Source organism: Muntiacus reevesi, chromosome 4 (assembly GCF_963930625.1).
Source record: "Muntiacus reevesi chromosome 4, mMunRee1.1, whole genome shotgun sequence".
Lineage (NCBI taxonomy): Eukaryota > Metazoa > Chordata > Mammalia > Artiodactyla > Cervidae > Muntiacus > Muntiacus reevesi.
Window position 1 is genome coordinate 81,165,125 of NC_089252.1, and position 25,829 is coordinate 81,190,953.

General features: G+C 42.0%; 1 protein-coding gene and 1 long non-coding RNA gene across 3 annotated transcripts in view; one reads left to right on the forward strand and one right to left on the reverse strand.

Moving 5' to 3' along the window:
* Window positions 1–1,466: 1,466 nt before the first annotated feature.
* LOC136166670 (uncharacterized) lies at window positions 1,467–4,337 on the reverse strand. The gene is made up of 3 exons (XR_010662978.1): window positions 4,166–4,337; window positions 2,757–2,871; window positions 1,467–1,681 (listed from the first exon to the last, which is right to left on the reverse strand). It is a non-coding gene; the product is annotated as an uncharacterized lncRNA (long non-coding RNA).
* Window positions 4,338–18,552: 14,215 nt separating this feature from the next.
* Window positions 18,553–25,829, forward strand: part of SUMF1 (sulfatase modifying factor 1) — an 86,826-nt gene continuing 79,549 nt past the window's right edge. The window contains exon 1 of one of the 2 annotated variants that reach the window (XM_065933266.1): window positions 18,553–18,864. In XM_065933266.1, the coding sequence (XP_065789338.1) occupies window positions 18,595–18,864 (270 nt within the window). In that variant the 5' untranslated portion in view covers window positions 18,553–18,594. The remainder of the gene's footprint in view (window positions 18,865–25,829) is intronic. The other variant, XM_065933265.1, reaches the window with a different exon arrangement.

Genomic DNA, 25,829 nt, shown 5'->3' on the forward strand with positions numbered 1-25,829 from the left:
CCTGCACTGCAGGCAGATTCTTTACCAACTGAGCTATCAGGGAAGCCTAACCTAAGTGCTCAGCACATAGTAAATACTCAAGAGATTATTAGTTAATGCTCCAGTCTACTATTCTCATTATTAATGCAACTTTACTCCTTGCACACAAAGGCATTTAATCAAATAAGCTGGTATGCAAAGCTATGTACACAGTGAAGTCCTTTAGTTGAAAAGTAGTTTCTATAAAAGGATACTTGACAGTGGAATTTTTTTTTTCTTTTTGGCCACTAGGCTTGTGGGATCTCAGTTCCCCAACCAGAGATTGAATCCAGGCCCTGAGCATTGAAAGCACTGAGTCTTAACTCCTAGACCATCAGGGAATTCCCAGGAGAGGAAATTTTACAAAGGATTGGTCTACTCACTCTTTTCTCTTGCTGATAAGGGAACAGACAACTAAAGATTCAATGACCTTTCCAGTTCACAGAGATACACAGAGGCCATGTGGGGTTGAGAAGCCATGCTTCGTGACCCTACGCGGGACCTCAGTCCACTAACGCAGATATCTAAGACTGAAACTACTAAATTAATATAGCAAAATTGCTATCTATTCTCTTAACCAGCTCTTTATTGTCAGCTTTAAAACAGAAGCCAAGATTACAATTCTAACACTATTTACTTCTAATTGTGTCAATTTTATTATATACATTGTATTAAATCCACTATTTATTTTATTTAGGTTTTATTCCATTGAGCTCTTGGCTTGTCCATTAATAGGGCCAAGTTCCAACAGGAAAGAGACACTTTTCCATGGTGAAATCACAAGAATGTCCTGAATTTCCAACTGTTTTTTTCTGTTGCTGTGACCCAGAGAAAAAATTCCTCAAAGAACAGTGGAGTCATTCCACGAGTGACTGTTTTTTGTGTTTTTTTTTTTTTCCCACATGACAGTAATACAAATTATCCTAGAAATGGGAGGATAAAAAGCTCAAAATCCTTACTTTTTTTGGTCAGATTTCCCAGGGGAGCAAGTATGACACAGTTCCTTTTTCTTTTCTGCAATTATTTTCTAATTAATTTGCTCCTGGTCCAGTTTAATTTTATTCATTTCTATGGCTATTGCATCATACCCAAATGAGCTTCCTCTTTCTATTGTTAGACAAACTTTCTCAAAATATTTTAAAATTTGCTGCTTCCTCTCTGTTCTGTGGGTGAATTCAGACACTTCCCTCTGAGTCCTCTTGAGATATGAAGTTTAATGATAATCTGTGGGTAGGAGACTTGGAGAAAGTTTTGACAGTTGTAGGAGGACAGTTTGGGAGATGACATTTATTGTGTGCTGCTGGCTTATCTACGGATGTGCCTCTGGTGTCTGCCATGTTAGACTTAGTAAGTTGTCATTAATAATAATGGTGATGATGATAAACCCATTGTGATAGAGACCATTTACAGAGGTCTTTTTTAAAAATTTTATTTATTTTTGGCTGGGCTGCCTCTTCGTTGCTGCTCAGGCTCTTCTCTAGCTGCAGCAAGTAGAGGCTACTCTCGAGTTGCGGTGCGTGGGCTTCTCATTGCGGTGGCTTCTCTTGTTGCTGAGCACAGGCTCTAGGGCTTGGGCTTCAGTAGTTGCGGTTCTCAGGCTCTACAGCACAGGCTCAGTAGCTGGGGTGCAAACGATTAGTTGCTCTCAGCATGTGGGATCTTCCTGGACCAGGGATCGAATCTGTTATCTCTTGCATCGGTAGGCAGACTCTTTACCACTGAGCCACTGTGGAAGCTCCTACTATGTGTTAAGTGCTTTACCCAGAGCATTCTAGTTAATCCTCATCGCAGTCCTAAAGTGTGGATTTTCTAACTCTATTTCATAGATGCATACCAAAACTTAAATAAGTTGCCCAAGATCCTTCAACTTGTAAGCAGCAAGGGCTATCTGAGCCCTAAGCTCTTACTCATTACATCCATATTACATCCAAACTGTGGTTCCCAGAACAGCAGTAAGAGCAGTACCGGGGCAATTGTTAGAAGAGATCTGGTGTGTTCAGGGCGGTCCGCCAGCCACAGGCCAGGGAAATTGTTACAAATGCAAATTCTCCTGCTGCATCCCAGATCTGCTGCATCAGAAATGCAGGGAGTGGGGCCCAGTAGTCTGTGTTTTAAGCAGCTCTCTGAGTGATTCTGATGGATGCTGAAGGTAGAGCATCAGCTGCAGCATTCTGAGTTTCATAGCAGCGGTCCCCAATCTTTTTGGCACTAGGGAGCAGTTTTGGGGAACACAATTTTTCCCCACACCACGGCAGAGGGGGCTGGTTTTGGGAGGATCACATCACATTCACTGTGCACTTTATTTATATTATTATTACATCAGCTCCACCTCAGATCATCATATGTTAGATTCCAGAGATTCTAACATTAGGCATCACACCTATAAGGGGTGAGTTGGGAGGTTTTCTGGGAAGTGACTCCAGGGACTCTGGGTTGGTTGCCTGGTTAGGGGTTGGCTGGGATCTGTGGGTTCCTGTCTCTACAGGGATGTCTTGGACTGTTCCTGATTCTAGAGGCCCCCAGATCCCCAGGGGCTGGGTGGTTGGCCTTTCTCTGAATTCCCCTCAGAAGCCAGCATCTGAGCTCAAACTGCCTGTGCCTGAACCCTAAGTGGTTATCATCACCCTCCAGTTCCTGCCCTGATCCCATGCAAAACCACTCTCACAGTTTTCTAGTGACAAGGGAGAGGAGTGAGTGTGAATGTTGAGGGGCAGACTCCTGCTAGTGCTCAGACTCACCGTGGTCCAGCTGTGTCCCCAGCCATAGCACATGGTCTGACTCTTCAGAGGATGCCCCATGTACCTGCTGACCTTCTGCTGTAATCCCAGATTGCTTCCAGTGATAATGCTGGAACTGAAATATGTGTTAATATTAGTTTCTTATTGCTGCCATAAAAAAATGATTACAAACTTAGTGACTTACTTAACAAAGATTTACTATCTTAGGGTTTCACAGGTCAGAAGATCAGTAAGGGTCTCAATGAGCCAAAATCAATGTCCCTTTCTTCCTTTCTGGGGGCTCTATAAGAAAATCTGTTCCCTTCTGTTCTCTGCAGGAAAATCTGTTCCCTTCCAGTGGCTGCCCACTGGAAGATGGTCCGTTTCTTCACCTTGGACATCAATAATGTTGCATCTCTCTGGACCTTTCTTCCCTAGTCACATCTTCCTCTGACCACAGACAAGAAGAGTTCTGCTCACCTATGGGATCAGACTGGACAGGGCTATCTCCCCATCTCAAGGACCTTAATTTCATCACATCTGCAAGATCCCCTTTGTCACATAAGGTAACATATTTATAGATTCTGAGATTATGATGTGGACATCTCTGGGGCCATTATTCTGCCTACCAGAGTTTCCTCTTGTAGCACAGGGCACAATATTCTTTTTTAGAGACTGTAGTTGCAAATTGCATGAGATAGGAATATGGAGAGAAAATGAATTCATATATCATTTAGAGGACTAAACAAGCCACGTTTCCTTGATCCAAGACCATTTACTGAAATAAATATCCCTGCTTTGAAAATATTCTTTTGAGGGAAAAGGAAGTTCAACCATATTATAGGTATCCCTAGCTCACAAGATATATCCAGAATTCAGAAACAATACAGTGGGATGGAAATGTGTCACAAAATCAAAGGATACCATAATAATATCAATTAGTGTCTACTTCTCTTTTTATACCTGAATATTTGGTCTCAATAAGATATGATTATGAAGTAGGCAAGGTAGGAGATTGAGGCACATAGACACTTAATGACTAAATTTAAGTTTCCTAAACAGATGCTAGGACCCAAACCCAATCTTTGGGTCTGATGTTGGGACAATCTCTATTATGTGAGGCACGTCTTTACAGAGAGATATTATTTCCTCAGTGATCAATGAGCTTTGGGGCACAGACCCCTGGGGAACCAGTGATTAAAAGTATTGTGAGTTCATTCAGATGTTAAGCATTGCCTGAAGCTTGAAAAGGTAATGTATTTCTGAACCTTTCAAATATATACAGGAACTGGTATGACTGAATATGACATTTCCTTTGCTAATGTACTGCCTTGAGAGAAGCATCCTGACGTTTCATTTTCCAAATTAAGTGGGGTACTAAAAGTAAAATTCCCACTGTATGAGCATCTGAAATAGAAATACATGTTTACCTTTTTCTTGAAAAAGTTGTGAATCATTTTTCTTCTTCACTTCTTTTAACTTTCCATCTTTATAATGAAGAGGGTCAACCAGATGGATATAACAGTACCTCCATTCAATAGTTATATGACAATCCATTTTAATTCATCCAACAAGAATTTCTTGTATATCCACTAGGTGTTAAGAAAATTCCAGGCATGGAGGCTACAGCAGAAAAGAAAACACAAAAATTCTTGCCCTTGTGGAATTGACATTAAAACCCTTAAAACAAGTGAAATACTTAGAACATTGCTTGGTTCTGAGGAATAGCTGGAGAATTATTAGTTCTCATGATTATTATAATTATAAAGTTATGTAATATCTAAAAATGAGCATTCTAAAGTTTTTTTTTTTTTTTTAAATAGGACACATTCCTCTGTATATTTAGATAGGAGAAATGAGAAGTCCAAAGAGGCAGAAACATTTTGCCGTGGGGTTCTTTCATTAAGCATTCTTTAGCATCATCATGTGGTGAAACCACTGACTTGGAAAGCCTGTTAACTGAGGCTTATTTATTTCTTTGTGACTGTGTTGCACAGCTTGCAGGTTGTTAGTTCCCCAACCAGGGACTGAACCCCAGGCCTCTGCAGTGGAAGCACGGAGTCCGAATCACTGGACCACCAGGCAATTCCCTAACTGAGGCTTAAAAAGTTTTGGCAGTTTGTGCTGCGGCCAATGAAAAAATTTATACAGAGAGAACTTTATGTGGGTTTTTTTTTTTTCTTTTTTTTCTTGTTCAAGTTGTTTCATCTCGCTTCTCTCCCTCCTCCAGAGCTAACTGATGATGCGCACTAGTGATGAGGACACGGACACCAGCCTGCTCAGGACTCTTGGTGTCCCCATCACTGCGACTCGGCCTCATCCAGCTCTGACTGCTGCTAACACTTAGGGTGTCTGTATTTCCCCTTCAGCCGTCACAAAGAGGAAGCCTGGTTCGCCCAGCTGCTCTTTCTCCGCCCACAGCCCCACTGCAGGCCCACAGGAGTATATGGTTTATCTGTATGTAAGCCACGTTGCCATCCCAAGTCACATCAGCGGTAACCGGAAGTTCAGGCAAAAGCGTCGTGGGCACCAGTACCACTTACAGCAACGGTTGGTGGGCCACCCTCCGACTCAGGAGGTCTTGAGGTGGGGCCCAGGAATTTGCATTGCTAATAAGTTCCCTCCAAAAGCTATTGACTCTGCTGGTGAATCTTATGTGTTTGTGTGTAGCAGATATACATATTCTTCTTTATCCATTGCCGATGTTCACTATGGTTGCTTCCATATCTCGGCCATTGTAAATAATGCTGCTATGAACTTTTCTCAGTAGTATTGTTGACTTTTTCAGCTGTATACCCAGGAGTTGACCTATTTCAAATCCTGAAAGATGATGCTGTGAAATTGCTGCCTCAATACATCAGCAAATTTGGAAAACTCAGCAGCGGCCACAGAACTGGAAAAGGTCAGTTTTCATTCCAATCCCAAAGAAAGGCAATGCCAGAGAATGCTCAAACTACCACACAATTGCACTCATCTCACATACTACCAAAGTAATGCTCAAAATTTTCCAAGCCAGACTTAAGCAATATGTAAATGGTGAACTTCCAGATGTTCAAGCTGGATTTAGAAAAGGCAGAGGAACCAGAAATCAAATTGCCAACGACTGCTGCATCATTGAAAAAGCAAGAGAGTTCCAGAAAAACGTCTATTTCTGCTTTATTGACTATGCCAAAGCCCTTGACTGTGTGGATCACAATAAAATGTGGAAAATTCTGAAAGAGATGGGAAAACCAGACCACCTGACCTGCCTCTTGAGAAACCTGTATGCAGGTCAGGAAGCAACACTTAGAACTGGACATGGAACAACAGACTGGTTCCAAATAGGAAAAGGGAGTACGTCAAGGCTGTATAGTTGTCACCCTGCTTATTTAAATTATATGCAGAGTGCATCATGAGAAACGCTGGGCAGGAGGAAGCATAAGCTGGAATCAAGATTGCTGGGAGAAATATCAATAACCTCAGATATGCAGATGACACCACCCTTATGGCAGAAAGTGAAGAGGAACAAAAGGGCCTCTTGATGAGAGTGAAAGAGGAGAGTGAAAAACTTGGCTTAAAGTTCAACTTTCAGAAAACTAAGATCATCTGGTCCCATCACTTCATGGGAAATAGATGGGGAAACAGTGGAAACAGTGGCTGACTTTATTTTTTTGGGCTCCAAAATCATAGCAGATGGTGATTGTAGCCATGAAATTAAAAGACGCTTACTCCTTGGAAGAAAAGTAATGACCAACCTAGACAGCATATTAAAAAGCAGAGACATTACATTGTCAACAAAAATCCATCTAGTCAAGGCTATGGTTTTTCCAGTGGTCATGTATGGATGTGAAAGTTGGACTAGAAAGAAAGCTGAGTGCCGAAGAATTGATGCTTTTGAACTGTGGTGTTGGAGAAGACTCTTGAGAGTCCCTTGGACTGCAAGGAGATCTAACCAGTCCATCCTAAAGGAAATCAATCCTGGGTGTTCACTGGAAGGACTGATGTTGAAGCTGAAACTCCAATACTTTCGCCACCTGATGCAAAGAGCTGACTCATTTGAAAAGACCCTGATGTTGGGAAAGATTGAGGGCAGGAGGAGAAGGGGACGACAGAGGATGAGATGGTTGGATGGCATCACTGACTCGATGGACATGGGTTTGGGTGGACTCCAGGAGTTGGTGATGGACAGGGAGGCCTGGCATGCTGAGGTTCATGGGGTTGCAAAGAGTCAGATATGACTGAGCGACTGAACTGAACTGAGCTGAACTGAACCCAGGAGTAGAATTTCTGGACCATGTAATAATTTAACTTTTAGATTTTGAGAACCTTCCAAACTACTTTCCACAGTGGCTGCAGCAACTGACATTTCCACCAACAGTGTTTAAAGGTGAACTTTTCTCTATATCCTTGCCAACATTCCTATCTGTGTTCTCTTTGATGATACCCATTCTGATGAGATCAGACCAGTTAATCCTAAAGGAAATCAGTCCTGAATGTTCACTGAAAGGACTGATGCTGAAGCTGAAACTCCAATACTTCTAGGAGTTTTATGGCTTCCAGTCTTAGTTTTAGGTCTTCAATGCATTTTGAGTTTATTTTTGTATATGGTGTTAGAGAAGGTTTTAATTTCACTCAGACTGGAAAAACCGAGGGCCAAAATCATGGGGCAGGGATATCTAGGTGGAAGCCCTTGAGATATGTGGCTTTGCAGACTTCCCTGAGCTTCAGAGCCTGCTGGGAACTAGTATTGAGTATGGAGAAGCAACAGTTCACACTGATGTAGGAAGACGCTGAAGGACTCTTTGCCCCAGGCACTGCCCCCACCCTCTTGCCTGCCAGGCATTATGCTTGTTAAGTCTCACTATGGCCAAAGTGAAGAAAAGCTGGGTCTCATGAAGAAGAAAAGAAGATTTAACTCTAAAGGAGATGCAAGAATTAACTGGCAGAGTGGAGAAGTTAGAATCCCTCAGGCAATGTCAGTGGGAATGTAAATGGGTATAGACACTTAGGAAAACAATTTGGCAGCTTCCTCAAAAGGTCAGACACAGAATTACCATATAACCAAACAATCCCACTCCTAGTATATATCTAAGAGAAATGAAACATATGTCCACACAAAACTTGTATACAAATGTTCATAGGCTATTCAAAGCAGCATTATTCATAACAGCTAAAAAGTGGAAACAATCCAAATGTCCATCATCTGATGAATAGATAAATTAAATTTGGTATTTTGGCCATAAAAAGGAAAGAAGTGCTGATTTGTGTTACAACATGGAGGAAACTTAGAAATATTATTCCAAGTGAAAGGAAGCAGGCACAAAAAGCCGCATATTTTATGATCTCATTCACAAGAAAACTCCAGAATAGGCAAGTCGATGGAGACAAAAAGTCGACTGTGTGTTACCCAGGGCTGGGTTGGGGGATGAGGAAATAAAATGACAAATATTGAGGTTTGGAGTTTCTTTGGGGAGGGTGATAAAAATGTTCCAAACTTCAATTGTGGTGATGGTCATATAATAATTTGAATATATGAAAAATCACAAATTACATACTTTATAAAAGGGTGAACAGTATGATGTATGAAGTATAATTCAATAAAGCTATTTTAAAATGAATTAACTAGTGCATATGAACCATAGCCAGGGGAGGCAAACCCTGGGCTGGAACCATGTGGGCATCTGATTAATGCTCGAAAAAAAAAAGAATGGATAGGCAAGAATATACTGACTTGGAAGAACTCACCTTAGACTTGGGATTTCATACCTCAGCAAGGACCCCATGGACAGGGGCAGACACACTTCTGGAGTGGACCTAGATGCTGTGAGAAATCCATGGCTAATGTAAATGAAGGTGAAATGCATGGGCTGCTGAGTCACATGGAAGAAAGGACTTCATAGTTCATGGAAGTAGAGATGCTATTTGGATTTATTCTGAGAGGCTAGAAGACCCACCGCGCACCAAATTCCATGGGAAGGTCCTGAGGACATGCTACCTGCCAAGGCAGGCACTGGACAGGGGGCGCCAGCATCACTCAGCAGTTCAACAGGAGAGGCTCACATTGTCCTGGTCCCAAAGGGAGCATACTCTTTCCGTGCCCAGGAAAGTTTCCAATGGACTACAAGTCACGACTTCTATCAGGCCACTTTGGACTGTTTGTGTTCAGGGGTCACCAGGCAAGACAGGGAGTCTCTAAGTTGGCAGAGAAAATGACCCTGATTAACAGGAAAAGTGTGAGAACAAAGTTATGAACAAAGCTAGTGGAGGTGATGGAATTCCAGTTGAGCTATTTCAGATCCTAAAAGATGATGCTGTGAAAGTGCTGCACTCAAAAAAAAAAAAAAAAAAAAAAAAAGAAAGTGCTGCATTCGATATGCTAGCAAATTTGGAAAACTCAGCAGTGGTCACAGGACTGGAAAAGGTCGGTTTTCATTCCAATCCCAAAGAAAGGCAATGCCAAAGAATGCTCAAACTACCACACAACTGCCCTCATCTCACACACTACCAAAGTAATGCTGAAAATTCTCCAAGCCAGGCTTCAGCAGTACATGAACCATGAACTTCCAGATGTTCAAGCTGGTTCTAGAAAAGGCAGAGGAACCAGAGATCAAATTGCCAACATCCGATAGATCATTGGAAAAGCAAGAGAGCTCCAGAAAACACATCTACTTTTGCTTTATTGAATACGCCAAAGCCTTTGACTGTGTGGATCATGGCAAACTGTGGAAAATTCTGAAAGAGATGGGAACGCCAGACCATCTGACCTGACTCCTGAGAAACCTGTATGCAGGTCAAGAAGCAACACTTAGAACTGGACATGGAACAACAGACTGGTTCCAAATCAGGAAAGGAGAATGTCAAGGCTGTATATTATCACCCTGCTTTTTTAACTTATATGCAGAGTGCATCATGAGAAATGCCGGTCTGGATGAGGCACAAGCTGGAATCTAGATGGCCGGGAGAAATATCAATAACTTCAGATATGCAGATGACACCACCCTTATGGCAGAAAGTGAAGAAGAACTAAAGAGGCTCTTATGAAAGTGAAAGAGGAGAGTGAAAAAGTTGGCTTAAAGCTCAACATTCAGAAAACTAAGATCATGGCATCCAGTCCCATCACTTCATGGCAAACAGACGGGGGAACAGTGGCAACAGTGACAGACTTTTTTTGCGGGGGGGGGGGGTGCTCCAAAATCACTGCAGATGGTGACTGCAGCCTTGAAATTAAAAGATGCTTGCTCCTTGGAAGAAAAGTTATGACCAACCTGGACAGCATATTAAAAAACAGATACATTACTTTGCCAACAAAGGTCCACCTAGTCAAAGCTATGGTTTTGCCAGTGGTCATGTATGGATGTGACAGTTGGACTATAAAGAAAGCTGAGTGCCAAAGAAGTGATGCTTTTGAACTGTGGTGTTGGAGAAGACTCTTGAGAGTCCCTTGGACAGCAAGGAGATCCAACCAGTCCATCTTAAAGGAAGTCAGTCCTGCATATTCATTGGAAGAACTGATGCTGAAGCTGAAACTCCAATATTTTGACCACCTGATGTGAAAAGCTGACTCATTTGAAAAGATCCTGATGCTGGGAAAGATTGAAGGTGGCAGGAGAAGGGGATGACAGAGGATGAGATGGTTGGATGGCATCACTGACTCGATGGACATGAGTTTGAGTAGGCTCCGGCAGTTGGTGTTGGACAGGGAGGCCTGGAATGCTGCAGTCCATGGGGTTGCAAAGATTCGGACACTACTGAATGACTGAACTGAAGTGAATCAATGAGTAAATCAAAAAAATTGATGAGAAATCCCTAGGTGAGAAGGTTGAGCTAGGAATTAGAGTTAAAAGTACAATTCAGCAATCAAGTCAGTACCTAGGAGAATTTATATAGAATTTTGCTCACCCTCCAGGCTTCCCTGGTGGCTCAGACAGGAAAGAATTTGTCTGCATTGTAGAAGACCTGGGTCTAATCCCTGTGTTGGGAAGATTCCCTGGAGGAGAGCATGGCAGCCCTCTCTGAAATGCTTGCCTGGACAATCCCCATGGACAGACAAGCTTGGCAGGCTACAATCCATTTCCAACTTCCACTTAAGGTCCTACTGCTGCCTTTCTTTCCCTTTCTGTCTAATGAAGCTGGATTAAAGACCGTGGGCTTGGCAATGACTTGTATGTTCACAAGTTAACAGCAAGACTGAAGCAGAGTCAACGAGGGAGATGGGAAAGAGGAAGTAGGTCAGAAGGGTAACAGGGGACCAGCTTATGTAGGTTCTGGCAAGCTTTTGAGGTTCCCAGCAGGTCAGCAATACAGAACCTGCCTGCAATGCAGGAACCCTTGGAGATGCAGGTTCAATCCCTGGGTCAGGAAGATCCCCTGGAGGAGAGCATGGCAATCCACTCCACTGATCTTGCCTGGAGAATCCCACGGACAGAGGAGCCTGGTGGGCTACAGTCCATGGGGTCACAAAGAGTTGGGCACGAATGAAGAGACTTAGCATGCACACAGTAAGCTTTTACTCTAACTGAAAGGCAGAACTATTACACAGCTCTCTCTGTGTGTGTGTGTGTGTGTGTGTGTGTGTGTGTGTGTATGTATGAATATTTATTTATTTAGGTGCACTGGGTTTTTGTTGCAGCAAATGGGCTCTTCAATCTTCACAGTGGCCTTCAGGATCTCCTAGTTGTGGCAGGTGAACTCTTAGTAGCACGTGGGATCTGTTTCCCTGACCAGGGATCAAATCCAGGACCCCTGCATTGGGAGTGTGGAGTCTCAGGCACTCGAACCCCAAGGAAGTCCTCATTATACAGTTTTGAGATGATATCTCACACTTTTCCTGTTCACTATAGTTCACTCGCTCAGCCCTGTCCAACACTTTGTGACCCCATGGACTGTAGCATGCCAGGCCTCCCTGTCCATCACCAACTGCCGGAGCCTACTCAAACTCATGTCCATTGAGTCAGTGATGCCATCCAACCATCTCATCCTCTGTCATCCCCTTCTCCTCCCACCTTCAATCTTTCCCAGCATCAGGGTCTTTTCAAATGAGTCAGCTTTTCTCATCAGGTGGCCAAAATATTGGAGTTTCAGCTTCAGCATCAGTTCTTCCAATGAATATTCAGGACTGATTTCCTTTAAAATGGACTGGTTGGATCTCCTTGCTGTCAAAGGGACTCTCAAGACCCAAAGCAATCTATAGATTCAATGCAATCCCTATCAAGCTATCAACGGTATTTTTCACAGAACTAGAACAAATAATTTCACAATTTGTATGGAAATACAAAAAAACCTCGAATAGCCAAAGTAATCTTGAAAAAGAAGATTGGACCTGGAGGAATCAACCTGCCTGACTTCAGACTATACTACAAAGCCACAGTCATCAAGACAGTATGGTACTGGCACAAAGACAGAAATATAGCTCAATGGAACAGAATAGAAAGCCCAGAGATAAATCCACGAACCTATGGACACCTTATCTTCGACAAAGGAAGCACAGATATACAATGGAAAAAAGACAACCTCTTTAACAAGTGGTGTTGGGAAAACTGGTCAACCACTTGTAAAAGAACGAAACTAGAACACTTTCTAACACCATACACAAAAATAAACTCAAAATGGATTAATGATTTAAATGTAAGACCAGAAACTATAAAACTCCTAGAGGAGAACATAGGCAAAACACTCTCTGACATAAATCACAGCAGGATCCTCTATGACCCACCTCCCAGAATATTGGAAATAAAAGCAAAAATAAACAAATGGGACCTAATGAAACTTAAAAGCTTTTGCACAACAAAGAAAACTATAAGCAAGGTGAAAAGACAGCCTTCAGATTGGGAGAAAATAATAGCAAACGAAGCAACAGACAAAGGATTAATCTCAAAAATATACAAGCAACTCCTGCAGCGCAATTCCAGAAAAATAAATGACCCAATCAAAAAATGGGCCAAAGAACTAAACAGACATTTCTTCAAAGAAGACATACAGATGGCTAACAAACACATGAAAAGATGCTCAACATCACTCATTATCAGAGAAATGCAAATCAAAACCACAATAAGGTACCATTACATGCCAGTCAGGATGACTGCTATCCCAAAGTCTACAAGCAATAAATGCTGGAGAGGGTGTGGAGAAAAGGGAACCCACTTGTACTGTTGGTGGGAACGCAAACTAGTACAGTCGCTATGGAGAACAGTGTGGAGATTTCTTAAAAAACTGGAAATAGAACTGCCATATGACCCAGCAATCCCACTTCTGGGCATACACACCGAGGAAACCAGATCTGAAAGAGACACGTGCACCCCAATGTTCATCGCAGCACTGTTTATAATAGCCAGGACATGGAAGCAACCTAGATGCCCCTCAGCAGATGAATGGATAAGGAAGCTGTGGTACATATACACCATGGAATATTACTCAGTCATTAAAAAGAATTCATTTGAATCAGTTCTAGTGAGATGGATGAAACTAGAGCCCATTATACAGAGTGAAGTAAGTCAGAAAGATAAAGACCAATACAGTATACTAACGCATATATATGGAATTTAGAAAGATGGTAACGACAACCCTATATGCAAAACAGAAAGAGACACAGATGTACAGAACAGACTTTTGGACTCTGTGGGAGAAGGTGAGGGTGGGATGTTTCGAGAGAACAGCATCGAAACATGTATACTATCAAGGGTGAAACAGATCAACAGCCCAGGCTGGATGCATGAGACAAGTGCTCGGGGCTGGTGCACTGGGAAGACCCAGAGGGATCAAGTGGAGAGGGAGGTGGGAGGGGGGATCAGGATGGGGAATACATGTAAATCCATGGCTGATTCATGTCAATGTATGGCAAAAACCACTACAATATTGTAAAGTAACTAGCCTCCAACTAATAAAGATAAATGGAAAAAAAAAAAAAAAAGAGTCTTCTCCAACACCACAGTTCAAAAGCATCACTTCTTCGGCACTCAGCTTTCTTTATAGTCCAACTCTCATATCCATATAAGACCACTGGAAAAATCATAGCTTTGCCTTGGTGAACCTTTGTTGGCAAAGTAATGTCTCTGCTTTTTAACATGCTGTCTAGGTTGGTCATAACTTTTCTTCCAAGGAGCAAGCATCTTTTAATTTCAAGGCTGCAGTCACCATCTGCAGTGATTTGGGAGTCCAAAAAAATAAAGTCTGTCACTGTTGCCACTGTTCCCCCGTCTATTTTCCATGAAGTGATGGGACTGGATGCCATGATCCTAGTTTTCTGAATGTTGAGCTTTAAGCCAGCTTTTTCACTCTCCTCGTTCACTCTCATCAAGAGGCTCTTTAGTTCTTCTTCACTTTCTGCCATAAGGGTGGTGTCATCTGCATATCTGAAGTTATTGATATTTCTCCCGGCCATCTAGATTCCAGCTTGTGCTTCCTCCAGCCCAGTGTTTCTCATGATGGACTCTGCATATAAGTTAAAAAAGCAGGGTGATAATATACAGCCTTGACATTCTCCTTTCCTGATTTGGAACCAGTCTGTTGTTCCATGTCCAGTTCTAAGTGTTGCTTCTTGACCTGCACACAGGTTTCTCAAGAGGCAGGTCAGGTGGCCTGGCTTTCCCATCTCTTTCAGAATTTTCCACAGTTTGCCGTGATCCACACAGTCAAAGGCTTTGGCGTATTCAATAAAGCAAAAGTAGATGTGTTTTATGGAGCTCTCTTGCTTTTCCAATGATCTATTGGATGTTGGCAATTTGATCTCTGGTTCCTCTGCCTTTTCTAAAACCAGCTTGAACATCTGGAAGTTCATGGTTCATGTACTGCTGAAGCCTGGCTTGGAGAATTTTCAGCATTACTCTGGTAGTGTGTGAGATGGGGGCAGTTGTGTGGTAGTTTGAACATTCTTTGGCATTGCCTTTCTTTTGTATTGGGATGAAAGTTGACCTCTTCCAGTTCTGTGACCACTGCTGAGTTTTCCAAATTTGCTGGCGTATTGAGTGCAGCATTTTCACAGCAAAATCTTTTAGGATCTGAAATAGCTCAACTGGAATTCCATCATCTCCACTAGCTTTGTTCGTTGTGATGCTTCCTAAGGCCCACTTGACTTTGCACTCCAGGATGTCTGGCTCTAGGTGGGTGATCATACCATCATGATTATCTGGGTCATGAAGGTCTTTTTTGTATAGTTCTTCAGTGTATTCTTGCCACCTCTTCTTAATGTCTTCTCCTTCTCTTAGGTCCATACTGTTTCTGCCCTGTATTGTGCCCATCTTTGCATGAAAATTTCCCTTGGTATCTCTAATTTTCTTGAAGAGCTCTCTAGTCTTTCCCATTCTATTGTTTTCCTCTATTTCTCTGCATTGATCTCTGTGGAGGGTTTTCTTATCTCTCCTTGCTATTCTTTGGAACTCTGCTTTCAAATGGGTATATCTTTCCTTTTTCTCAGCTATTTGTAAGGCCTCCTTGAATTGAGAGAGAAGGTTGATACTTCTGGAGAATCAACAAAGTTGCCATCTTTGATAATGACAACTAATAATAGCAAACACTTAAAGGATATTTATTTTTATTTATTTATTTGGTTGCACTGGGGTCTTAGTTGTTATGTGCGATCCAGTTCCCTGATGTAGGCTCAAACTCAGACCCCCAGGAGTCGGAACTTGGGAGTCTTAGCCACTGGACCACCAGGGAAGTTCCAATGGGAAACTTTTTTTGAGGTATTGTGGAATGCTAAGCCTTGTACATCTTTATCTTATTTAATCTTCATAAAATATATAATAAGATGCTATTATTCCCATTTCTCAGATGAAGAAATAGTGGCTTAAAAGGTGAATACCTCTTGTACGTTGATAGCTTTAAACACAACTCTTTCTGAGTCTAAACATTTGCTTCTCTTTATGAGAAAGTGGTCATGATAAGTGCAATTCACTTTTCCTTAATTAAGTAAATATTCATTAAGTGTTTAAGTGCCAGGTCTTGGCACTTTTGCTGATATAATGGTGAACCAATAAGCAGGATACTTGCCTTTCTGAAGCTGATTGCCTAATAGTGGAGCAGGACCATGAATCAAAGGAATTCAGGGCTTGATAGGGCAGCAAGCTTGTGTTGAGACTAATGAAGATAATCTCTGACCTGGAATCTATATTTGTGCACAGTTAATATATAAAACCTTGGATAAAGTATTGACATTATCGTCTCATTAACTGTAAAATGGGTATAGTAATATTAGGTTTCTTGACAAGTGGTTGTGATTTCAACTGAAGAAATGTGTGAAAGCTCTTGGCAAACTGCAAAACAGTCAGCAAGTATGAAAGGACTTGAAACATTTTTTTCACTTTTTTCCCAAATGAGATACAACTAACATACGACATTAGTTTCAGGTACAACAGAATGATTCTGTATTTGTACGTATTGCAAAATGATCACCAAAGAACTTTCCTTCATATTAATAAAAATTCACACATAAACAAGAAATAGAACAATAAAAACTCAAAAAAACCCCATAAACCAGCTTTAACAATGACCAAGTCATGGCTAACTGCTTCATCTCTAGCCATCCCCCTATTTACCGGATTTTGAGAAGTAACTCCTTGGTAACAGCATGTCTTTTTATCTATCTATTATCTATTTCAATACATATATCTCAAAGGAAGAGATTCTTTTAAAAAAAACAACATACCTACAGGGCCTTCCCTGGTAGTTCATTGGTTAAGAATCTGCTTCCCAATTAGGGGACAGGGGTTCCATTCCTAATTCAGGAAGATCACACATGTCATGGGGTAAGTAAGCCCATGAGCCACAACTATTGAGCCTGTGCTCTCGAGCTGGTGCTCTGCAACACCAGAGGAGTCACTGTAATGAGAAGCCCATGCACTGCAACTACAGAAAATGTTCCTTCAGCAATGAAGACCCAGTGTGGCCAAAGGTAAGCAAACAGATAAACAATTTAAAAATAAACATACCTACAAGGGCTTCCCTGGTGGTCCAGTGGTTAAGAATCCACCTTGCAATGTCGGGGATACTGACATCCTTGATCCTTGATCCAGGAAGATCCCAAATGCCACGAGGCAACTGAACTGGTGCTTCACTAAGCCCATGCAACTAGAGTCTGTGCTCCTCAAGACAAGGCACCACAATGAGAAGCCTGCACACTGCAACTGGAGAGTAACCCTAACTCTCCACAACCAGAGAAAGCCAACGTGTAGCAACGAAAATACAGCACAACCAAAATAATTATATTAATGTAAAAAACCCACAAATACCAATATCACTCTTAAAGAACTAAAAACAAAACTGACAGTAATTCCGAATTTTACAAAATATCATAATTTGACTTAATGGCTATATTTCCCTGATTGTCCTAAAAAATTTGAGATCAATAGGTCTGAATCCATATTTAGACAAGATTCATATCTACTGCAATTGGCTGAGATTTCATTTTTAACCTATAGGTCCCCCCTTTAGGTTTTTGTTTTGCCTTTTTTTTTCTCCCTGAAGAAACTGGGTCCTATAAAATAGTGGTTCTTAAACTTTAGTGTGCACCAGCCTGCTTTAAAATCATCTGGAGAACTTGTTAAAAGCACAGATTGCTGCGTCTGGTCTCCAGACATCCCGATTGAGTACTGAATCTCTAACAAGTTTCCAGGTGATGCTGATGTTGCTGGTCTGGGACAACACGTTGAGAGCCACAGCCTGAATTTCTCTAACTGTATCCCTGGGAGAAGGAAATGGCAACTCACACCAGTATTCTTGCTTGGGAAATCCCATGTACAGAAAAGCCTGGCGGGGGCTACAGTCAGTCCTTGGGGTGGGAAAAGTGTCAGACCCCACGCAGTGACTAAACAAGGGCAACGACAGCAACAATCCCTTAGAGAGGTTTCCTTCAACATGTTCATCTTCCATTTTCCTGTTAAGTGAAGCTTATTGAGATGCCTACCTAACAGTATAATGGTTTAAAAATGAGGGTTTGGGACTTCCCTGGTGGTCCAGGGGTTAAGAATCCACCTTCCCATGCAGGTAACTCTGGTTCCATCCCTGGTCGCGTAACTAAGATACTCTATGGCACAGACCAACAAAGTCCAGCGCCACAGCTACTGAGATGTGGGCTTTAGAGCCCATCCTCCGAGAGAAGTCAGCGCTTGGATGAAAAGCCCTTGGCCGCAAGTGAAGCCGCTGCCTGAGGTAACTAGAGAAACCCATGTGCCCAAGAGCCACAACAAAGGACAGCCAGCCAAAATTACGTAAACAAACAAACAAAACCCCCTCAAGGTTTTAAGAGAGAGATCTAGCGTGGATGGGTTTAAGTCTCTTCAGACATTTATTTGCCTTGTAACCGTGGGCAGATCACTTAATTGTTCCGTGAACTCAATATTCAGGGTCCTCCTGAGGAGTAAATGTTCATCTAGTAAAATGTTCACCTAGCCTACTGCCTGGCACATAGTAGTGAAAGTCACTCTGTCGTGTCTGACTCTTGTCACCCCGTGGACTGTAGCCCGCCAGGTTCCTCTGTCCATGGGATTCTCTAGGCAAGAATACTGGAGTGGGTTGCCATTTCCTTCTCCAGGGGATCTTCCCGACCCAGCAATTGAACCCATGTCTCCTGCATCGCAGGCAGATTCTTTACCGACTGAGGTAGGAGGGAAGCCTGGCACATAACAAATGCTCAATAAACTTGATTATAATTTTTTCTCAACCAAAAAATAATAATGGGGCGCACAGGCTGCGGAAGCTCATGACTTCTGGGCTTTTGTTGTTTTTACGTAAGCAGAGCCAAGGAGGAAAGCTCTAAAGGAGTCCTACCTGGAGAGAAGTGGAGAGAGGACAAACTCTCAAGGCCACTTCTTAAGTCAGCCTGGGGCTTGGCCCCTTTAAGGAGGGCGGGGACACGTGACCTACAGGGTCACATGGCTCGCGGGACAACATGGCTGCGCCCGCGCTAGGGCCAGCTCGAGGATGCGGCGCCGGGCTCATTCTTGTCCTCGTGTTGTCGCTGTTCTTGCTGCTAGGCTGGGCGGCGCGGGGCGAAGAGGCTGGGCCTGAGGCAGGCGCGCCGTCCCTCGCGGGCTCCTGCGGTTGTGGCAATCCCCAGCGGCCCGGGGCCCAGGGAAGCTCGGCAGCCGCGCACCGATACTCGCGGGAGGCAAACGCCCCGGGCTCGGTCCCCGGAGGGCGTCCATCCCCGCCCACCAAGGTGCTCTCTCGATTCCCTGATGATGGGTGGGGGTCGTCAGGTTCCTCGACAGGGTTGAGATGGGTAAACCAAGTGGTTGGAGGAGGACAAGTAAAGATTAAATCACATCGCCAAGACGCGCACTGGTCGATCTAGTTTGATGAGAAGTTCCTCCGCCCTCCAAAACAGCTGGGTCTTGGGGTTCTGCGTAATTCTGAGCATTAGGTAGTGGTTTGAGGACAGTTGTCTCTCCTTTTCTTGTCTCTTATTTCTTACTTCCTCTTCCTTCAACCCTATCTTCTTGACGAGGTTCTCAGAATTTTAAGTTAGACAGACGTAGGTTTAGACTTCACAGTTGGTGCCAGGGTTATGAATCCATCTGCCAATGCAGTAGATTGGGGTTTGATCCCTGGGTTGGGAAGATCCAGTGAAGTAGGACATGGCAACCCATTCCAGTATTCTTGCCTGGAAAATTCCATGGACAGAGAAGTCCTAGGCTCCTCTCATTAATTGTGAAGGAATCAGGACACTGGGTGTCAGTATCTATAACACTGTTGTATATTTACCGGTAGTCTCTTACTGTCGATTCTGTTTCTTGAGTACTTGTCCTATTTATTCTGCTGTCCCTAGCACTTTAGCAGATGTGAAGAACTAAGTAAAACTGTAGTAGTAGTTGTTGTCGAGTTGCTAAGTCGTGTCCAACTCTTGTTAACCCTGTGAACTGTAGCTTGCCAGACTTCTCTCTCTGTGGGATTTCCCAGGCAAGAATACTAGAGTGGGTTTCCAGTTCCTTCTCCAGGGGATCTTCCCAACTCAGGGATGGGACCGGGCTCTCCTTCATTGGCAGGCAGATTCTTTACCACTGAGCCGCCTGAGAAGCCTCCTGCAGACCTTACCTAATACTCTTTCCTTTCTGCCCCTTCACTATTTCCATATGCTGACACAGTAGTATCTGTTTACTCTGGTATAACGAATACTAAAGATACTTGACTGCTGGTGTCTCACCCCAACTAGCTTGTGAGAGTGATGGGGTCAGGACCATAATCTTGTGACTGTGTATAGTGTTAGGAGGTTGGTAACTGAACTTCTTTTTGTTTCTCCATCCTGTGTTGTAATTATTGGCATTTAAATTTTTGTTGTTCCTCAAAGGATGCCCTGAATTATTAGCATTTATCTTTTGTGTGGTAAGGAGCTTTGATTACAATTACAGTGTGTGTTGGCCATATTCCTCTAACTTGAATGGTGATTGATAGTCCCTCCTTCTGTGAGAAAGCCATCTGTTGCTCTGCTTTGTAACAGGTTGCTGTCTTATTTGCATGTACACTGGTCTGTGTCAAACTTTTACCAAGGACCTTCTGGCCAGTACTGGACATTCCTCATTTTAAAAGCTCCAATGTTTGATTGATCCCAGAATAGGATGTAGGTATATTTTGAATTACATTTTAAAGATATGCTGTTTTTTCAGCCCTTTAGAGTGGTTTCATGTCCAGATTGAATATTGTATGGGTCATCTTTGGCCATATTTTGCATTCACTTTAAACATTAATTAAATTAATTATATTTTGTTTACATGCATTTATTTTATGTTCATTTTCACTTCCATTCAGTTTCTATAATGTTTAACAATTGTTGAGAACACAATTCACAAGCCTTGAAGGACTCCTAAACTTAATTCTTGAACATGAAATGGACCTCTTATCAAGACAAAGGACTTCCTAGGAGGCTATTCTTCATCTCTCTATTTTCATTAGTTTCCAGTGTTTTAGTTTATATGCAAATGACTCTAGTCTCATTCTGACACTTACTGATTTATTCTCCCATTATCAACATCCTCCACTAGAGTGATACATTTGTTACAACTGATAAACCTACACTGATATAATCACCCACTTGACCCTTGAAAAACATATAGGTTAGGGACACTGGCTCCTTGTGCAATCAGAAATCCTTGTATAACTTTATAGTTGGCCCTCCATATCTGTGGTTCTGCATTCCAGGATTCCACAAACTTCAGATCATGTATGACAGTACTGAAGTATGTATCTTTTGGGGAAAAAAACACATATAACTGTACCCTCGCAGTTCATACCTGTATTATTCAGCAATCAATTGTAATTTACTTTAGGGTTCTCTCTTTGTGTTGAACGTTTTATATGTTTAGACGAATGTACAGTGACATATATTCATCACTATAGTATCATGCAGAATATTTTTATTGCCCTTAAAATCCTCTGTGCTCTGCCTATTCATCCCTCTTCCTCCACCCCCCCCTGGCAACCACTATCTTTTTACTGTTTTCTTTTCTGTAATATCTTATATTTGGAATCATATGATATATAGCCTTTTCAGATGGACTTCTTTCACTTAGGGATATGCATTTAACTTTCCTCCATGCCTTTTCATAGCTTGATAGCTCATTTATTTTTAATGCTGAATAATGATGCATTGTCTGGATGTACCACAGTTTATGCATTTACTTACCGAGGGGCATCTTGCTTCCTTCTGAGTTTTGACAGTTATGAATAAAGCTGCTATAAACATCTGGGTGAAGATGTTTATATGATGACATATAGCAAGAGTAGTTTTGTAGGAAACTGCCAAACTGCCTTCTAAAGTGTCTGTACCATTGTTCATTCCGCAGTGTATGGGAGTTCCTGTTGCTCCACACCCTTGTCAGCATTTGGCGTTGTCAGTGTTTCCAATTTTGGCCGTTCTAAGAAGTGTTCTAATGGTATCTTGTTTTAATTTGCATTTTTTGGTTGACATGCTGAGCATCTTTGCCACCTGTATATCTTCTTTGGTGAGGTTTCTGTTAAGGTCCTGGTGTTTTTTATCGGGTTGTTTTCTTATTGTTGAGTTTTAAAGGTTGTTTATTTTGGATAACGGTCCTTTGTCAGATGTGTCATCAGCAAATATTTTCTGCCAGTCTGTTGCTTGTCTTCACAATTCCTTGACATTGTCTTTTGATGAGTGGTCTGTGTTTAGATTTTTTGTTTGTTTGTTTCTATGTGAATGTCCAGTTGTACCAACATTTGTTGAAAAGACTGTTGTAGCTCTGTTGTATTGCTTTTGCTCCTTTGTCAAAGATAATTTGCTTGTGTTTATGGAGGTCTATTTATGATCTCTCTCTGCAGTTTCATTAATCTAGTTGTATGTTCTTTAATCAGTGCATGTCTTGGTTACTGTAGTTTTATAGTATGTCTTGAAGTTGCATAATATCTTTCCTCTAACTTTGTTTTTCTCATCAATATTGTGTTGGTTCTTCTAGATCTTTTGCCTCTGCCTATAAACTTGAGTATCGTATTATTGATATTAATCAAATAACCTGCTGGGATTTTGATTGAGGTCATATTGAATCTGGTTTTTCTTTATTTAGTTTAATTCAACAAATTTTTATTTGACACACATGTAAGACTGTGTCCTGTGTAATGCACATAAAGAAAAGAAAGACTTATGCCCTACCTGAAGTCATTTACTTGTTGATAGGTCTTCATGAGTGCATGCAAGCATCATTTTTCTATCGTGACTGTGCTCTAGGAGGAGTATGTACAAAGCAGTTGGAAAGGAAGAAAGGATTCTTTCTTCCTGGACAAGGCAGGAGGTGCTCAAAGAAAAAGCTGCATTAAACTAGGTTTTGGAAGAAACATTTTCAGCAGTTGGGGATGGTGGGGCAGCTTGAAGGACCTTGCAGGGAGGAGAATAGCATGGGTACAGACAAATCATTGTACAGATGCATTGGTGTATTCTAGGAAATGTAAGTAATTTAAGGTTTCTGGGGGTGACATTTTCACCCTATTTTATGTAACACCTTTTAGGTGTGAGTTTTTTTTTTTTTAAACTTTAATTTAATGAGCACTTGGCAAGATGAGGCACACAAAGAAGTAAATAGCACTGGGCTTTACTGTCAAGGAATTTAGTTTCACTAGAAAGGTAAGGCAGCAAGAATTGTCTGGGAAACAGTAGAGATTCTTTCAAATTTTACTTAAGTTCCCTCTTAAGTAACAAAATATACAGTGCTCTTTGAGAAAGTTTGTCAACAGTGTTCTACACTGATTAGTATTTTATAAAAAGGTATCAAAATATTTTAATTTCCATGTATCTTTTACAATAGTTGTTTGATGTGGCATTGAGGATAATGAGATGATAAAATTGTATGTGCCATCTCTGTTTGTATAGGTGAAGTCAGTTGATTTCCTGTCTGAGAATGGTTTGATAGGGTAATGCTGACCCAGGTTCAAGGCGTGATTGAATGCCATCTCTCTGACCCCTTGCCTCCAGGAAGAAGTAGTGTTTTTATCCTCTGTGTTCTCAAGTATTTTGTCGTTGTTTGAGGGAAACGTCTATATTTTCTTTAAAGTAGTGTTATTTGTGTAATTGTTTGATGTCTCATTCCACATGGGAAGGAATTTTTTAGTCCTACTTTAATCTCTGTATCCTCCGAATGCTTTACACATTTAAGCATGGGATAGCAATTTCTGGAATGATCTTACGTTTTGGTTGTTACTGGCTACAATATTGAGAAACTGCCAAGGGAATAAAGGGCATCAGATACTTTTTAAAGAAACCTTTGGCAAGTAGTCTTTTTTGCTGTATCTCATCCTCCCAAAGATCCTGTGAGATACTATTCCCCAGTTTACAGACGTAACAGCTGAGGCCGAATAGAATCATAAACTTACAGGGCTTGAAGGGACTTTAATGTTATTCCATCTGCAATTAGTGGCAGAAGAGTGAGAGGATGATGGAGGTAGATAATCCTACATAGATAATTAAGGAAGCACTTTGTGGGAAGAACCAGGGAGCTTGGTTCTCTTGTTCACTCAGCTTCCTCCAAGAGCTTTTAGCTTTTTGCTTAGGTTTGAGAAGAGGAAAGAGGGGAAAAGGAGAGTGCTACACAGAAGAGTTAATTTCGTATTTGTGTATAAAACAAAAACCCATACGTTGTACTGCGGTTATGGGAACATTGGTTTCCAGGTTACTTTAACTGAAATTTGCTGCTGACATATTGAGTTTGTTCTTTAACAACTAATCTCAGTTATTTGACTTACCTCTTTTCAGAAGACCAGACCTAACTAGTGAATGTATTGATGAAAATGCATCTATTTCAGAGCTGACTTTAAAAGTTTAGGTTTTTTACTTTATAAGCTGTGAATATGAGTATGCCAGCAGCATACGAGGTAAGTGTTATAAAATTTAAATATATCTCACTCTCTGTTTAAAAAAAAAAAAAAACCCACAGAGGCAAGTGAAAGAGAAGATTCTTAAAACTAGCTTCTTGTTATTCTTCAGTCACTAAGTCGTGCTAGGCTTCCCTGTCCTTCACCATCTCCTGGAGTTTGCTCAAACTCATGTCCACTGAATGGGTGATGCCATTCAACCATCACATCCTCTGCCACTCCCTTCTGCCCTCCGTCTTTCCCAGCATCAGTGTCTTTTCCATTGAGTCTGCGCTTTGCTTCAGGTGACCAAAATACTGGAGCTTCATCTTTAGCATCAGTCCTTCCACTGAATATTCAGGGTTGATTTCCATTAGACTTGACTGTTTTGATCTCCTTGCTGTCTAGGGGACTCTCAAGAGTGATAAAAAACTGGGGGAGGGGCTCTCACGACTGGGAAATTCAAGTGCAGCTGTGGCCCCAGACACAGCTGGATCCAGGACCGCAGGCAGCATCTCCAGGTCTCTCCTTCTGGCTCTCTCTTGACAGCTCTTCTTTCTTCTGTGTTGGCTTCACTTTCGGGTAGTATCCCTTCTCAGTTCAGTTCAGTTTAGTTCAGTCAGTCATGTCCAGCTCTTTACGACCCCATGAACTGCAGCATGCCAGGCCTCCCTGTCCATCACCAACTCCTGGAGTTTACTCGAACTCATATTCATTGAGCTTGTGATGCCATCCAACCATCTCATCCTCTGCCGTCCCCTTCTCCTCCTGCCTTCAATCTTTCCCACCATCAGGATCTTTTCAAATGAGTCAGTTCTTCGCATCTGGTGGCCAAAGTATTGGAGTTTCAGCTTCAGCATCCTTTCTACTGATAAAAAAAAAAAAAAAAAACTGGAAGAGAGAGGTTTCTTTCCCTCATAACACCAGCAAAAGTTCTGAGATTAACTGTGATTGGGTCGTGTGTATGTCTCTAGTTGTATCCCTGTGGTCAAAAGAATGTGGTGATGAAAATCATCAGACCTGAGTCACAGGAGGTGGAGCCGTCATTCAGCTCCCCTGCCCACCCCGCGTCATACTCTCAGCTGAAGAAGTGGTTTTCAAAGAGATGTCACTTGCTCTTAGAAGACAGGAAGGAACCGGTGCCAAGTGAGCAAAAATAATAGATGTTCACTGCACCTGGCCAGAGTGTGTAGCCCGAATACAGTCCTGGTGGTTAAAGGGTCACTTTGACTTCACGTGTGCTTTTGGCTTGGCAGTAGCAGAAACTGCAGTGGGAGCAGGGTTTGAGCTTACTGCCAAGGAGGAATGGACTGTTTGAACCTGGGCCTTTATGAGAACGTGGTGAAAGTGGTTCTCTGTATTTGGCTTACGACTGTGAGACCTGATGCTCCGGGTTTCAATGGAACAGCGCCTTACATTTGCAAGACCGAGATTTCACTTCACTAGTATAATTTGGGAATTACAATACAGTGAGAGCTTTGTGGGCTATTTTTGTCTATCGCCTCCAGAGTGGAAACTTGGCTTCTTCGGTGTGGGTTATCTCTGACAGTCAATGAAAAAGAGGGGGCTGGGGGGAACCAGTCCAGGAGTCCACAGTGGAAGTCGTGATTGTGTTCGCATTGTTGGCACTCACCTGGAGGGAGAGTGGGATCAGAAACTGAGATAATCGTAAAACTTCATTTGCTACAACGAAGCCCACAGCTTCCTGTGGACCTTGTGTTTGTAGGAAGGTATGAACAACTGTTCTTAGAAAAGGACCTCCTTGTCTGCTGCTGGAAAGCTTTTATTTTTTTCCTTTAAGTCCTTTATCAGACATGAAACCTTCTATTAGAT